The sequence below is a fragment of the Mesoplodon bidens genome (genome assembly GCF_964165515.1).
Source record: "Mesoplodon bidens genome assembly, chromosome: 2".
Classification (NCBI taxonomy): domain Eukaryota; kingdom Metazoa; phylum Chordata; class Mammalia; order Artiodactyla; family Ziphiidae; genus Mesoplodon; species Mesoplodon bidens.
Genome location: NC_138177.1, coordinates 157973440 through 157987598, shown reverse-complemented (window position 1 = coordinate 157987598; position 14159 = coordinate 157973440). Strand labels below are relative to the sequence as shown.

Below are 14159 nucleotides of genomic sequence, written 5' to 3'. Positions count from 1 at the left end.
CATGAGCCATGGCAGCTGAGCCTGTGCGTCCGGAGCCTGTGCTCCACAACGGGAGGGGCCACAACAGTGAGAGGCCCGCGTACCACAAAAAAAAAAAATTTAGGAATAGATTTTAAAAGAGATGTACAAGCCCTCTACACTGAAAGCTACAAAGCATTCCTGAGAAAGATAGGAAGACATAAATAAACAGAGATACCATGTTCTTGGCCCAGAAGCCTCAAATTCTTAGGATGTCCATTATCCCCAAATTGATCTGTAGACTCAACACAATCCCAGAATCTCACCAGGCTTTTTTTTTTTTTTAAATAATATAAATTGACAAGCTGATTCTAAGATCTATGTGGAAATGCAGAGAACCTAGAATAGCTAAAACCATTTTGAAGAGGAACAGAGTTGGAGGATTCATAATCCCTGATTTGAAGACATACTATAAAGCTACAGTAATCAAAGCTGTGATATTGGGGTTAAAGATGGACTTACAAATCAAGTTACAGGATAGCTATAGACACTACACTTGATCTTAGCCAAAAGGCTAAGAAGTGATTAGAATAGGTACAGAAATAGACCCACTTACGTGGTTGATTGATATTTGACAAAGGGGCCAACATTCAATGGGGAAAGAATAGTTTTCTCAATAAACAATGCTAGAACAGCTGAGTATTTGTACGAAAAAAAAAACATTAAAACTGAGAAATTTGTAAGAAAAGAGGAAAAATATTCATGTCCTTGGAGTAGGCAAAGATTTCTTAATATGTTGGAAACCTCATATAAATGAACACCTTCTCTTAAGAACACTGTTAAGAAGATGAAGAGGCAAGCTACTGCTGGGAGAAAATATTTGCATAACATATCCTAAAAAAAGATTTGTGTCCAGAATATATGAGAAACTTGCATAACTCAGTTTAAAAAAGTGGTCAAAATCAGACACTTCGGGCTTCCCTGGTGGCACAGTGGTTGAGAGTCCGCCTGCCGATGCAGGAGACACGGGTTCGTGCCCCGGTCTGGGAAGGTCCCACGTGCCGCGGAGCGGCTGGGCCCGTGAGCCATGGCCGCTGAGCCTGCGTGTCCGGAGCCTGTGCTCCGCAACGGGAGATGCCACAACAGTGAGAGGTCCGCGTACCACAAAAAAAAAAAAAAAAAATCAGACACTTCACAAAAGATTATGGGAATGGCCAGTAAGCACTTGAGAAGATGCTAAACATCATTGGTCATCTGGAAAATGCAGGTAAGAACCACAGTGAGATATCACTTCACACCTGCTAGATTCACTAAATCAAAAAGACTGGCAATACTAAGTGTTGGCAAGGGTGTGGAGCAATCAGAAATGGTAGGAGTATAAAATTGTACAACCACTTTGAAAAATATTTTGGCAGATTCTTTTTTTTTTTTAATATGTATTTATCTTTGGCTGCATTGGGTCTTCGTTACTGTGTGCGGGCTTTCTCCATTTACGGCGAGCAGGGGCTGCTCTTCGTTGCGGTGGCTTCTCTTGTTGCGGAGCATGGGCTCTAGGCACGTGGGTTTCAGTAGTTGTGGCACACAGGCTTAGTTGTTCCGCAGCATGTGGGATCTTCCCGGACCAGGGATCGAACCTGTGTCCCCTGCATTGGCAGGTGGATTCTTAACCATTGCACCACCAGGGAAGCCCTTGGCAGATTCTTTTAAATTTAAACATTTTCTTGCCGTGTGTCCTACCAGTTCTATTCTTAGGTCTTTCCCCAAGAGAAATGAAAAAATAGGTCCATACAAAGATTTGTGGATATATGTTTACATGTTCATAATAATTAGGAACTGGAAACAACCCAAATGCCCAGCAACAAGTGAACTGAGAAACAAGTTGTAATTTATTTATACAATGAAATACTACCCAGCAGCTAAAAAGAACTAACTACTAATTTATACAATGGTATGGATAAATCTCAAGTAAGATGTACAAAAAAGCTAGACAAAGTGGTGTATACAGTATAATTCCATTTATATGAAATTCTGGAACCATTTATTCTGTTATAAAACGAATCAGATCAGTGCTTCCCTGTGGCAGATGTGACAGAAAGCTGATTGCATAAGGGCAGGAAAGTACTTTCTGGGGTGATGACAGGTTCTGTCTTAATTGGGGTGGTAATACCATAGATGTATATACATTTGTCAAAATCATTGACCTTTACAATTGAAATGCATTTTATTGTATGTAAGTTATACCTCAAATTGTTTTTTTTTTTTTTTGAAATGAGGTATCATTACACATCCACCAGAAGGGCTAAAATTCAAGTCTAACGATACTAATGGTGAAAATTTGGCAAGACAGTGACTCTTAAATGCTGCTTGTGGGAGAGTTATTGGTTAAAACCACTTTGGAAGAGTTTGACATTATCTAGGAAAGTCAGAGATACACATCCCTAATGACTCAGCAATTCTGCTCAGATATTGCCTTTTCTACTAGAGAAATATATGTGTGTACGTATATCAAGAAGGCCACCTAGGGACTTCCCTGGTGGTCTAGCGGTTAAGAATCCACTCTTCCACTGCAGGGGGCACAGGTTAGATCTCTGGTTAGGGAACTAGGATCCCGCATACTGCGTGGTGCAGCAAAAAAAAAAAAAGGCCATAAGAATATTCATAACTTTATTCTAATAACCAAAGGAAAGTGCCAGCATAAACTGTCCACCAACATTAATAATCAGGTTTTTTTGGTTTTTTGTTTGGTTTTGTTTTTTTGCCGCGGGGCAGCTTACGCCTGGGACCCTTAGTTGCCTGACCAGGGATTGAACCTGGGCCCCTGGCAGTGAAAGTGCCCATTCCTAACCACTGGACTGCAAGGGAATTCCCTGTCCATCAAAATCAGAGTGGGTAAATTGTGTATTTCTTCAACAGAGTGTTAGAGCAATGAAAATGAAGAAACTAGTTACATTTAATTAATATAGATGAGTTAGAAACAATGTTTAGCCAAAGACTCAAAAAGATTACATGCTTTATGTTTCCAGTTACATAACATTCAAGAACTAGGAAAACTAAATTGTGGTCCTTAGTGATCTGTACTTATGTTGTAATTCTATAAAGAAAAAGAAGTGATTACCATAAAAGCCAGGATTTTGGTTACCTCTAGCAGAGAGAGGGGAAGTTAAGGTTGGGAAGGGGATAGGGAAGAGGTTTCTAGGATACTGGCAATATTTAGTTCTTGATATGAATATTGTTATGTGGATATTCACTTTGTAATTTGTTTAGTGACACTCTAGTACTAAATATGTGATATTTTATATTAAAAATAGAAAAAGAAAAGCAATCCTTTCATCTATCAATATCTCCTGAGTACTATGTTAATATTATTTTGCTAGGTAATAATAGACATGCCAAGATGTTTAATGTGGCCTCTTAATTGCTCACTATTACCATAAAAAGACATTGTATAATAAGTTTCTGTTCTTATATCTTCAGAGCAATGAAAGTATACATATAAAATTGAGGCACATAACCTCTCAGGAGGTTAAAGTATAATTGTAGTTATGTTTTTACCAGGATCCAACATTATTTACTGCTTTATTTTATACTCATCATTTGGACCTGGGCTCATTTTGGTACTTGTAGTCCAAGTTATCTTAAATATGGCAAATATTTATTATTTTCTTTTTTCACATCTGTTATTTTAGCTGCGTCCTAACAAAAATTTTCAATTTTGACACAGTAAAATACAAATTCAGGAATCCTAATCGCTTTTTCATGGAACATTCTCCCATCAGCCTCTTCAAGGAGTTAGTTTACATTGACAAAATGATTTTGCCTAGAATTAAAACCTCAGTAAATCAGAGAGCAAAAGACATGAGTAGACAATTCTTCAAAGATGAGAAAAAGAGCTCTGATGAGCTCCTGCCATGTTCTGGGCACAAGTAGGTACCTTATATTGAATCTTCACCCTAATGCTATAAGTACTAGATGTTTTTCTAGTTTTGCAGTGAACGAATTATGATTTCTCTGAATTTCAAGTCTGGATCTAGAATTAAAATCTATTTCATTTCCAAGCCTATCCTTTTCTCATTATTCTAACACTGCTACCCATGAAAAGAAGAAAATAAACCTAATTTAAAAAGTAAGTGGGCTTCCCCGGTGGCGCAGTGGTTGAGAATCTGCTGCCAATGCAGGGGACACGGGTTCAAGCCCTGGTCTGGGAGGATCCCACATGCCGCGGAGCAACTAGGCCCGTGAGCCACAACTACTGAGCCTCTGCGTCTGGAGCTTGTGCTCCGCAACAAGAGAGGCCGCAACAGTGAGAGGCCCGCACACCACGATGAAGAGTGGCCCCTGCTCGCTGCAACTGGAGAAAGCCCACACACAGAAAGGAAGACCCAACACAGCCAAAAATAAATAAATAAATAAAATTTAAAAAATAATAATAAGTTAGTAAGTGATGAAAGATTAAAGGATACATTTCCAACAGCAACAAAATTTTTATCAATTATTAATGAGTTATAAAGTATCACAAAACCTTAATGAAACTGGAATGACTAATAAATTCAGACATATGTTCATGAATTGAAAGACTATCCCACTGGTATTCGAGACATCTAGTCTATTTTGGTAAATTTTTTTGCCTTAGTTGTGTATATTATACATATCTAGATAATGGCAATCTAAGTAGTTGGTAAGATCGCATTTTCTACCAAACTCCTCTCAAGTTTTTTACTTCTCAATTGTACTTGTCTGAATTCTAACACCTGTCCATTAATTTTAATTATATGCATGTAGTACAAATTTATCCATTTGGCTGGTGTTTAAGTTGTTACCATTCTTTTTACCATTATAAACAGTGCTACAATAAGCATTCTCATTCATGTTGCCTTTCACAGATATGGAATTTTTGCAGAGTATATACTCCAATAGAGTGAAATTGTTCTTTGGGGTTTTATTAATTAATTAATTCATTCATTTATGGCTGCATTGGGTCTTCATTGCTGCGCCCAGGCTTTTCTCTAGTTGCGGCGAGGGGGGCTACTCTTTGTTGCGGTGCATGGGCTTCTCATTGCGGTGGCTTCTCTTGTTGTGGAGCACGGGCTCTAGGCGCGCAGGCTTCAGTAGTTGTGGCACGCGGGCTCTAGAGTGCAGGCTCAGTAGTTGTGGCACACAGGCTTAGTTGCTCCATGGCGTGTGGAATCTTCTCAGACCCGGGCTCAAACCTGTGTCTCCTGCATTAGCAGGCGAATTCTTTTTTTTTTAATTTATTTAATTAATTAATTTATTTATTTTACTTATATTTATTTTTGGCTGCGTTGGGTCTTCGTCGATGTGCGCGAACCTGTGTCCCCTGCACTGGCAGGCAGACTCAACCACTGCGCCACTAGGGAAGCCCTGGCAGGCGGATTCTTAACCACTACACTACCAGGGAAGTCCTAGAGTGAAATTGTTGAATTGAAAATTATGCTCATCTTCAAACTTACTATAAATTACCATTTGTTGCTAACTGACTGTATCAGTTTATATTCCTACAGTCTGTATGAGAGCTTTCATTCTTCAGTCTTCCTTTGGCTTGTTGTCAGCTCGTGTTATCGGTCTTAATATTTTTGGCCAGTCTTGACTGATGTAAAATGATAGCTTGATATAGTTTTTTTTTTTTTTTTTTTTTTTTTTTTTTTTTCTGTATGCGGGCCTCTCACTGTTGTGGCCTCTCCCGTTGCGGAGCACAGGCTCCGGACGCGCAGGCCCAACGGCCATGGCTCACGGGCCCAACCGCTCCGCGGCATGTGGGATCTTCCCAGACCGGGGCACGAACCCGTGTCCCCTGCATCGGCAGGCGGACTCTCAACCACTGCGCCACCAGGGAAGCCCGATATAGTTTTTGTATATATTTCCTTAAGTACAAATAAGATAATTAGTGAAAATTTGTTTTTTGACATTTAGATTTTCTGTTCTATGAAATGCCTAGTCGTATCCTTTGCCACTTTTATTGTTATATCTTGATTTATAGGAACTTATTGTATATTCTGGATACTAATCATTTGTTATATGTATTACACATATCTATAGCCTGTCTTTTTTTTTTAGCTTTGTTTATGGTATTTTTTTATGATAGTTTTTTTTTTGTTTTTTTTTTGCGGTACGTGGGCCTCTCACTGCTGTGGCCTCTCCCATTGCGGAGAACAGTCTCCGGACGCGCACTCTTAAGCGGCCATGACTCACGGGCCCAGCCGCTCCGCGGCATGTGGGATCCTCCTGGACTGGGGCACGAACCCGTGTCCCCTGCATCGGCAGGCGGACTCTCAACCACTGTGCCACCAGGGAAGCCCAGATAGTTTTTATACCTTAAGAAATTCTTTCTTGCCTCCAAGATCATAAAGATGTTCTATATTTTCCTCTAAATGTTTATTTTTCTTTTCATGTTCAGTTCTCTGAATAGGAATTTGTTTTTGTATATTGTATAAGGTGGGCTTCCAAGTCTGTTCTACTGGTCTGTGTGTCTGTCCCCATAGTCTCTTGACTTGAATTGGATTATAACAGATCTCGATGAATGTTAGAGCAGACCTTATTCTTAAAAACTATCTTGGCTATTCTTGTTTCATTTCTCTTTCATGTTAATTTTAGTATCAGCTTCTTAAGTTCCAGAGGTCAAGGGGGTTATATCCTATTGGTATTTTGATTGAAATTGCCTTGAATTTGCAGATAAATTTCCAAATAATTTATACTAATAAGGTATATACTCCATTTATTTAGATTTTCTGTAGTAGTAAATATACCTATTACTTCTATAGGTCTTTTGCATCTTTTGTTCAGATTTTATCTCAAGTGTCTTATGTTTTTTTTGTTGTGATGTTAAGTGGTATCTTTTTAAAATTACATTTTAAGTTGGGTGCTAGTGTGTAAGAATGTAATTTTATTTTTATATGTTGATCTTAAATCTAGCAACCTTACTGAACTGTCTAATTCTATAATTTATCTGTAGATTATTGGGTTTTCTCTCTAGACAGTCATATTGTGAAGAATAATAATTTTGTTTCTCCCTTTCCAATCTTTTTACCTTTTACTTCTCTTAGCTTGCATTCCTGTGCCAGCTAACACTTCCTATTAAATGAAGTTGAATTTACCATAGATTTTGGTGGATAACTTTTATCAAATTAAGGAAGCTCCTTTCTAGTCCTGGTACTGTGAGACTTCTAGTTATGGTGCTGAATTTTATCTCATGCTTTTTTGAGGGTAATTATCTGTAGAAATGATTGTATGTTTATTTCCTTTAGTGTGTTAATGTATATTTTGTTAATAGGTTTTAAAAATATTAAATGTAAATATTACTTTTTCAGTTAAACTCAGCTGATTTGTGAAAGGGAAAGAAGGAAAAAATGCATAAATCTGTAAGTTTATAAAATGTTGAGGATTTAACCAAGGGATAGAGAGGCAGATCTTTGCTGATTGAAATTCATGCCTAATTCAACTGTACTCACTGATTTCATCCCATCTTTTGTAAGAGCTTTCCTTCACTAACTTTAATTTTTACCTCAGATGCCCACATTGCTGTGGGGAAGATGGTGAACAGTAACGATTAGAAGAAGAGTGGGATGAACACTAAGGAAAATTAATAGAATGTTAAACAGGATAAATAATGTTTGTTTAGTAGTTTCAACTCTGTGAGATAAGACACATTAGTTGTGAATGCTAGTATTATAATCAGTGAAGAAAATTTTCCTGTAGGATTAAAGGAAAGACAAAATAAGCATGTTAATTACCATGTATTTATTTTCCTTTATCCACTTTTTTTTTTAATTAACACAGAAGCAATATGTGTTTATTTGGTATGTGTCCTGCCAGCCTTGTTTTAATGTACAACAATATTCTCACATTTTTTAATAGAAGAATGTAATGTATACATTTTTTTAAAGTACTGTGGATTTGAATAAGATACCCAGAATGCTAATACAGTCTTACCAGTCTCTCTTTTTTTAGTTAGTTTGAAATTGTGGAGGTATTTCTAAAGTTTATTTGGATGGAAGTACAAAACCAACATAACTATCCATCATGAGGGACATGAAGTAGGTCCATGCAATGAGATATCCTGCAGCTGTGAAAAAGAATGATATAGTTGCATATTAGTACATATAGATCTATCTCTGAGATATATAATGAGAAAAAAGAAATCAAAGGCCAGAATAGTGTTTCTAATGTTTTATCATTTGTGTTCCTTTTCATTAAGAGGGGAAAGGAATATATATGCACTTAATTACCATGCACCCAAACTGCAGAATAAAAAGATCTCTAAGACACATTGTTACTTTTAAAAATAATAACAGGGCCTCCCTGGTGGCGCAGTGGTTGAGAGTCCGCCTGCTGATGCAGGGGACAGGGGTTCGTGCCCCGGCCCGGGAGGATCCCATGTGCCGCGGAGCGGCTGGGTCTGTGAGCCATGGCCGCTGGGCCTGCGCGTCCGGAGCCTGTGCTCCGCAATGGGAGAGGCCACAACAGTGAGAGGCCCACATACAGAAAAAATAAATAAATAAATAAATTTAAAAAAATAATAAAAAAATAAAAATAAAAATAATAACAAAAGAAGTCATAGAACGTCTATTATCTGATCTCATGTTACAAAAGAAAGTTGTATTTGCATTTTTGTCTCGAAGTGCATATTAAAAGAATAGGATATATACATACCTAAGTACTAATAATGGTTGCTTCTTAAAGATGCTTGGAGACCAGAAGTCTTTACTGCACATATCTATATTGTTTAAATTTTTTAGGATGAGACTTCATTCATATATTATTTCTGTAATAAAGGAAAAAGTGCTCACTATTAAAAAGTGAAGATTTAAAGATAAAGTCAAAAAGAAGAAAATAAAAAATATCTACAGTAGCCTTACTACCTGAGATAACTACTTAAAGCCTTGATAAATATCCTTCCAGAGATGAGGGACATTTTGTGGAAGACATTTAATCCTAAAGCAAGGAGAATAAGAGAAAGAGCACCACAGTAGACATGTTTTTAAATAAAAAAATAACATGATAGCATGTAGCTTATTGTCTGTCTTGGTTTTACTTTCCACTGTATCCCAGTGCCTTTATAGCACATAATAGCAGTCAGTAAGTATGTATTTAAGAAATGAGTGATGGTGGTCTACTAACTATTAGTGAAGCTCTTCTAGTTCCAAAACGCAAGATTAAGAAATCGTACTTGTTGGCTCTTGGAAGACTGCTGGCTGTAGCTAGATAACATTGGGCAGATACACCTTACTGTTACTACCTGTAGCTTGGATTAGCATTAGTAACATTTAATACCATTGTCTTCTCAAATCTGTGCAAGACAGGGAGAGCTCTCGCTAGAATAGATAAGCAGTCTAGGGTGGCACAAAAAGCTTTGTTTAAGAAATAATACCTAACCTTTTCTTCTTTAAGGTGCTCTGGCCTTCTTTGTCCCCTTACAGACTTTGTTTCATAGCCAGAACACTGCTCTGTACATGTAGTAGGAAATGGAATGATTCAGTTACCCATGATAATAGATAGATTATAAACTGTAATATTAGGCTTTTCTGTTGTGCTTGTCTTCCAGTCAAACAGTTCAAGTTGAAACTGCTTAACTTCGGAAATATTTTTATATGTATATAGGTATACATAACAGGGTAATTTTAACTCTGTATTAGTTAATTATCATGGAGCCTGAGATCAAGTTTTTGGATTTTTTTAAAGGAAACATTAATTTGTACTATTTGTGTTTTTCTTCTTAGTTTCTGCCACTGCCTTCTACAAAGCACAACCTGTAATTCAGTTCATGTGTGAAGTTCTTGACATTCATAATATTGATGAGCAGCCAAGACCTCTGACTGATTCTCATCGGGTAAAATTCACCAAAGAGATAAAAGGTGAGTTAATTAGCATTTGGAACAACTTAACTGTAAAATGCATGAATATAACAAACTTTCATTGAAATTTTTTAAGATATAAATCTGTTCATGTAACATCACCAGTAAAAATATGGACTAATTATAAAATGTCACCTTAAATTCATTACCATAACATCTTAGGTAGTGTGTCAATGAAAGAAATACCAAGTAATGGAATTAATATTGATACTAGCTAATTTTTTGTCAGTACTTTCCCTTACTAGCTGAAGGTATAAGAGTATCTGTTAGGAAAATGCTTCTATGATACTGTTAAAAATAAGAAGCTTATTCCAAAAACATTGTCACTTCAGAACTGGAGCCATTCTTTGAACATATTCTATCGATAATATAATGACTTCTTTATTTTTCTGAAAAGATAGCAGAATATTTTATTCCTTTGTAAATTTATGGATATGGGACTAGCCTGTTTCATGTGTTGTTCTAGAGTTGAAACTTAGTAATTTCATATACGTTATTCAGTTGACCATTGATCTTGACTACTTTATAATTAGTAGCTAAAATGTATACAGTGGTGTTGCATCGTATGTATATTTTACTAATACAAATTCATCTCTACATGGTCTTCCAAAGAGAAAAATTAAAAATTAATTTCAGTTGTGTCCTAAAATTTATATTTTGTATATATTTATTGTTTATATAATTGTTGTTTTCTATATACATGTACACTTTTATGTGCAAACCCACACATGGTGTACTTTATCTGCAATTTAAGGGATTTTTCAACAGTAATTTTGATTATGTAAAATTCTTGCCTTGTTCATGACTTTAGAACCTAATCCTCATGTAAGATGTGACTCCACTGTATTTAGTTCTTTATTATTTAGACACAAAGAGAAATTAGATATTCTCTAATTAGAATGAATAGTATAAATTCTATTTAAACTAAATGTTAGATCTTAAATTGTCAGAAATAATTATGTCGTTTTATTTTAAGGTTTTACCTATTTGTTACAGGCAATTTTTAGCTTGTGGTTTGAATGAAGCATTGAAGTTTGTTCTCTGAACATCTTTCAGTTCCCGCAATCAATTAGTATAGTTGAATACATCCTGCTTGCTCCAGTAATCATTTATTTTTTGCCATTTAGTAACCAGGAGAGAGATGGTCATTGTAATAAAACATTTAAAGGAAAATTCTTCCTGCTTTGAAAATAGGCATCCATTTATCTCAAGTTATTTAAGTGTCAGAATAAGAAAGTGTTATATATTCTTATATTGCAATCATACCATTGTCCTTTCATAATCTGTATTAACTGCACAGTTAGCAATGTTGGGAGGTAGTGCATTACCCACCATTAATATGTGATCATCTAAATGCCATGGTTTCCAGTGGAGTTGCTGCTTAGTTACCACCTCTGATATCATGAAGTCACTTACATTATTTTGCGGTAACTATGCAATCAACTCATATCACCACTCTATCACAGAAAATACAAGATGTACAGAACAAGGATTCAACTGCTGCCCGAAGAGCATGGACTCGATCTTAACTTCAACTGCTCAGGGGGCCAAAGAAATGACTGAAAAAATGACTAGAAAGCATTATAAAGTTGATGTTATAGTGAAGGTAAAGCCAAGTTTATAGGTTAAATATTTGATTTATTAAAGCCAAAAACATTTTTTGTTGGATGGAGGGTTTGGGGAGGGACCTGGGCAGAGAATTATCTAGTCCATTTTTTTAAATTTCAGCTTTTTGCTAACCCCTGGATTTGGATCTAATCCTTAGTCACTTATGACTGTAGATTTGGGGTAGAAAAATCTGAGTTGGATCTAACTGACATACTGATGATTTTTTCCTCCATTCAAAGTCAAGAAGGCTTTTTTTTTAAAGAGGACTCTTTAAAGTACATCATGTATTCCTACCTCAATTACACAAGAGAATCAAAGTTACATGTTTTGTATTATGTATTTGGGTTTAATTTTTAGTTAGCATGAGGAATTTGATGAAAATTGTTAAATAGTGATACAAAGTGTGCTATAATGAATAGATTTCCTAGTACAATATTATTTGGTTCTAGTTGAACTTTTTCCTAAATATTTAATGGTAACTTTAGGGTGGTTTCTTTGTGCAGTAATTCATCATAGTTAAATAGCAGAAATATTGGAGGAAGTTTATGGTAAAAGTACCATATGTATGTAAGAGTATCTATTTTATTTTACTTTTTTATTAATTTTTATTGGAGTATAGTTGCTTTACATCAATTTTATTTTTGATAAAAACTTATTTAGTAGGCTTGTAGAACCTTACTGATAATTTTTTTTAATTCAAGGGGAAGATTTGAAAACAAATTGCTAAGTGGTATAGATAACAGAAATTTGTTTTAAATTTTTCTATCGTGTTTTCCCCCTAAACAATATTTTTACATCTTGCTTTCTTCATATGTTGGTGTTTCCTTCTTAAAAGGCCTTCTCTTGGTAGTATTTTCTAGTCTTATTTATAGAGGCATAGTAAATGCTCTAATAGATCTGAAATTTTAGTTTTATAAAGGTAGTTACTAATAAAAACTATTTCTCACTGATTCAGTTAGGAGTAGTTCTTAAGAAAACCTCATACCAATCTGGTACAGTGACACTGTGTCCATTTAACATCTTAATTTATGCTGATATGTCATAAAATATTACTATGATTGAACTTTGTGTTTGGTTCTGCAGTTAGTAGATACGAAAATAAGTTATACTGTATCAGGGTTTCTCAACCTTGGCACTATTGATATTTTGGGCTGGATAATTCTTTGTTGTGGTTGGGGATGGGAGGTAGTGCTGTCCTGTGCATTGCAGTATAATTTAGCAGCAGCCCTGGATCCAAGCATTCCAAAATCTAGCATGTATTAGATGCCAGTAGCACCCCCAGTCATAACAATCAAAAATGTCTGCAGACATTACCAAACCTTCCCTGGAGGTCAGAGTCACCTCTGTTTGAGAACCTCTGCACTATAGGGTACACAGATATAAAAGGAAAATAATACAAAAGTATAACCGTAAATACTATCAGGGAACTAAAAGTTGTCCTCCGTCTACCCCTTTTTAGATTTTCCTCCTTCGGAGTATAGGCCTTAGAAATGGAGTTGCTTATCTGTGACCAGTAGCCACTGTATCTGTTTGTTAACTCTTCTCTAGATAGCTCCAAGAGTATCCACTAGCCACATGTAGCTATTTAAATTTTAATTTATTAAAGTTAAATTAAAATTTTAGTTTTTTAGTCACACTAGCCACATTTCATGTGTGCAGTAACATGTTGCTGGTGATTTTAGCACAGATGTAGAACAATCCATCATCTCAGAAAATTCTTTTGTACACCACTGCATAGGAAAATTCATCCCAAAGAATTTCAGCCAGTGTTTTAAAAGCCCACAGCTTCACTTCCTAAAGCAGGCCTAGGATCTGCAAACCCCTAGGGTCCACAAATGGACATACAGATCCACGAACATCTAAAATCATATGCTAAATTAAGTGTATGTTGCATTTTTCTGAGAATTTATTGCTTTCATCAGATTCTCAAAGGGATCACTGATTCCATAAGAAGGTCTGGATTACCTGTTCTAGGAATTATTTTGGTTGCATTTGATTTCTAATAGTAGTAAAAGAACTGTATCACAATATTATCCTTCAACGAAATTGTCACTCCACTTCTGTTAAAAGGGCCTGGGATTTTTTTTTTTTTTCCTTCCTGCTTTAAAATTCTTTGAAGGAGTTTCTTCTTCAGCTATATGAAATTATGATCTTCAGTCAGTATGTGATTACTGGGCAAATCAGATATCACATACTTTGAAGGTTATAGAATATCTTGAGAATTATCATAACTCCCTTTGCTCCTTCCTTTGACCAGCATAAAAACCTGCATTATAAGCAGGGCTTTTTATTAATGGAGAACTTTATCCCTTGATAAACAGGCTTTGCAAATTTTATACTATTTTTTAATAGCTTGATAGAATAGGGAAAAGGTTTGGAGTTAGGTCTATCATGATTGTAACCATTGTTAACAATGTTATATATAAAATCCTTGGTTAATATCACATTGCCTGTATCACAGATTTTCTGTTTAGAATTTGAGTTTTTATAGTAGTGAACAGGCTTTATAGTTATAAATATTTTACATGTGACAGTTCTATAACCTCAGTTTTTCTTGTTGGGAACAGGTCTGAAGGTTGAAGTGACTCATTGTGGAACAATGAGACGGAAATACCGTGTTTGTAATGTAACAAGAAGGCCTGCCAGTCATCAAACGTAAGAAAAGCTGGTGTTTGTCAGAGCAGAGATGATGTGAGGCAGCTTGCTCTAGTTAGTAGATTGGGAGTT

General features: G+C 35.8%; 1 protein-coding gene across 4 annotated transcripts in view; it reads left to right on the top strand.

Annotated features, from left to right (window-relative positions):
* AGO3 (argonaute RISC catalytic component 3) overlaps positions 1 to 14159 on the top strand; it is a 115205-nt gene that overhangs the window by 60228 nt on the left and 40818 nt on the right. For all 4 annotated transcript variants that reach the window (XM_081226660.1, XM_081226662.1, XM_081226661.1 and 1 more), the window contains 2 exons: positions 9690 to 9824; positions 14000 to 14087. In XM_081226660.1, the coding sequence (XP_081082786.1) occupies positions 9690 to 9824; positions 14000 to 14087 (223 nt within the window). The remainder of the gene's footprint in view (positions 1 to 9689; positions 9825 to 13999; positions 14088 to 14159) is intronic.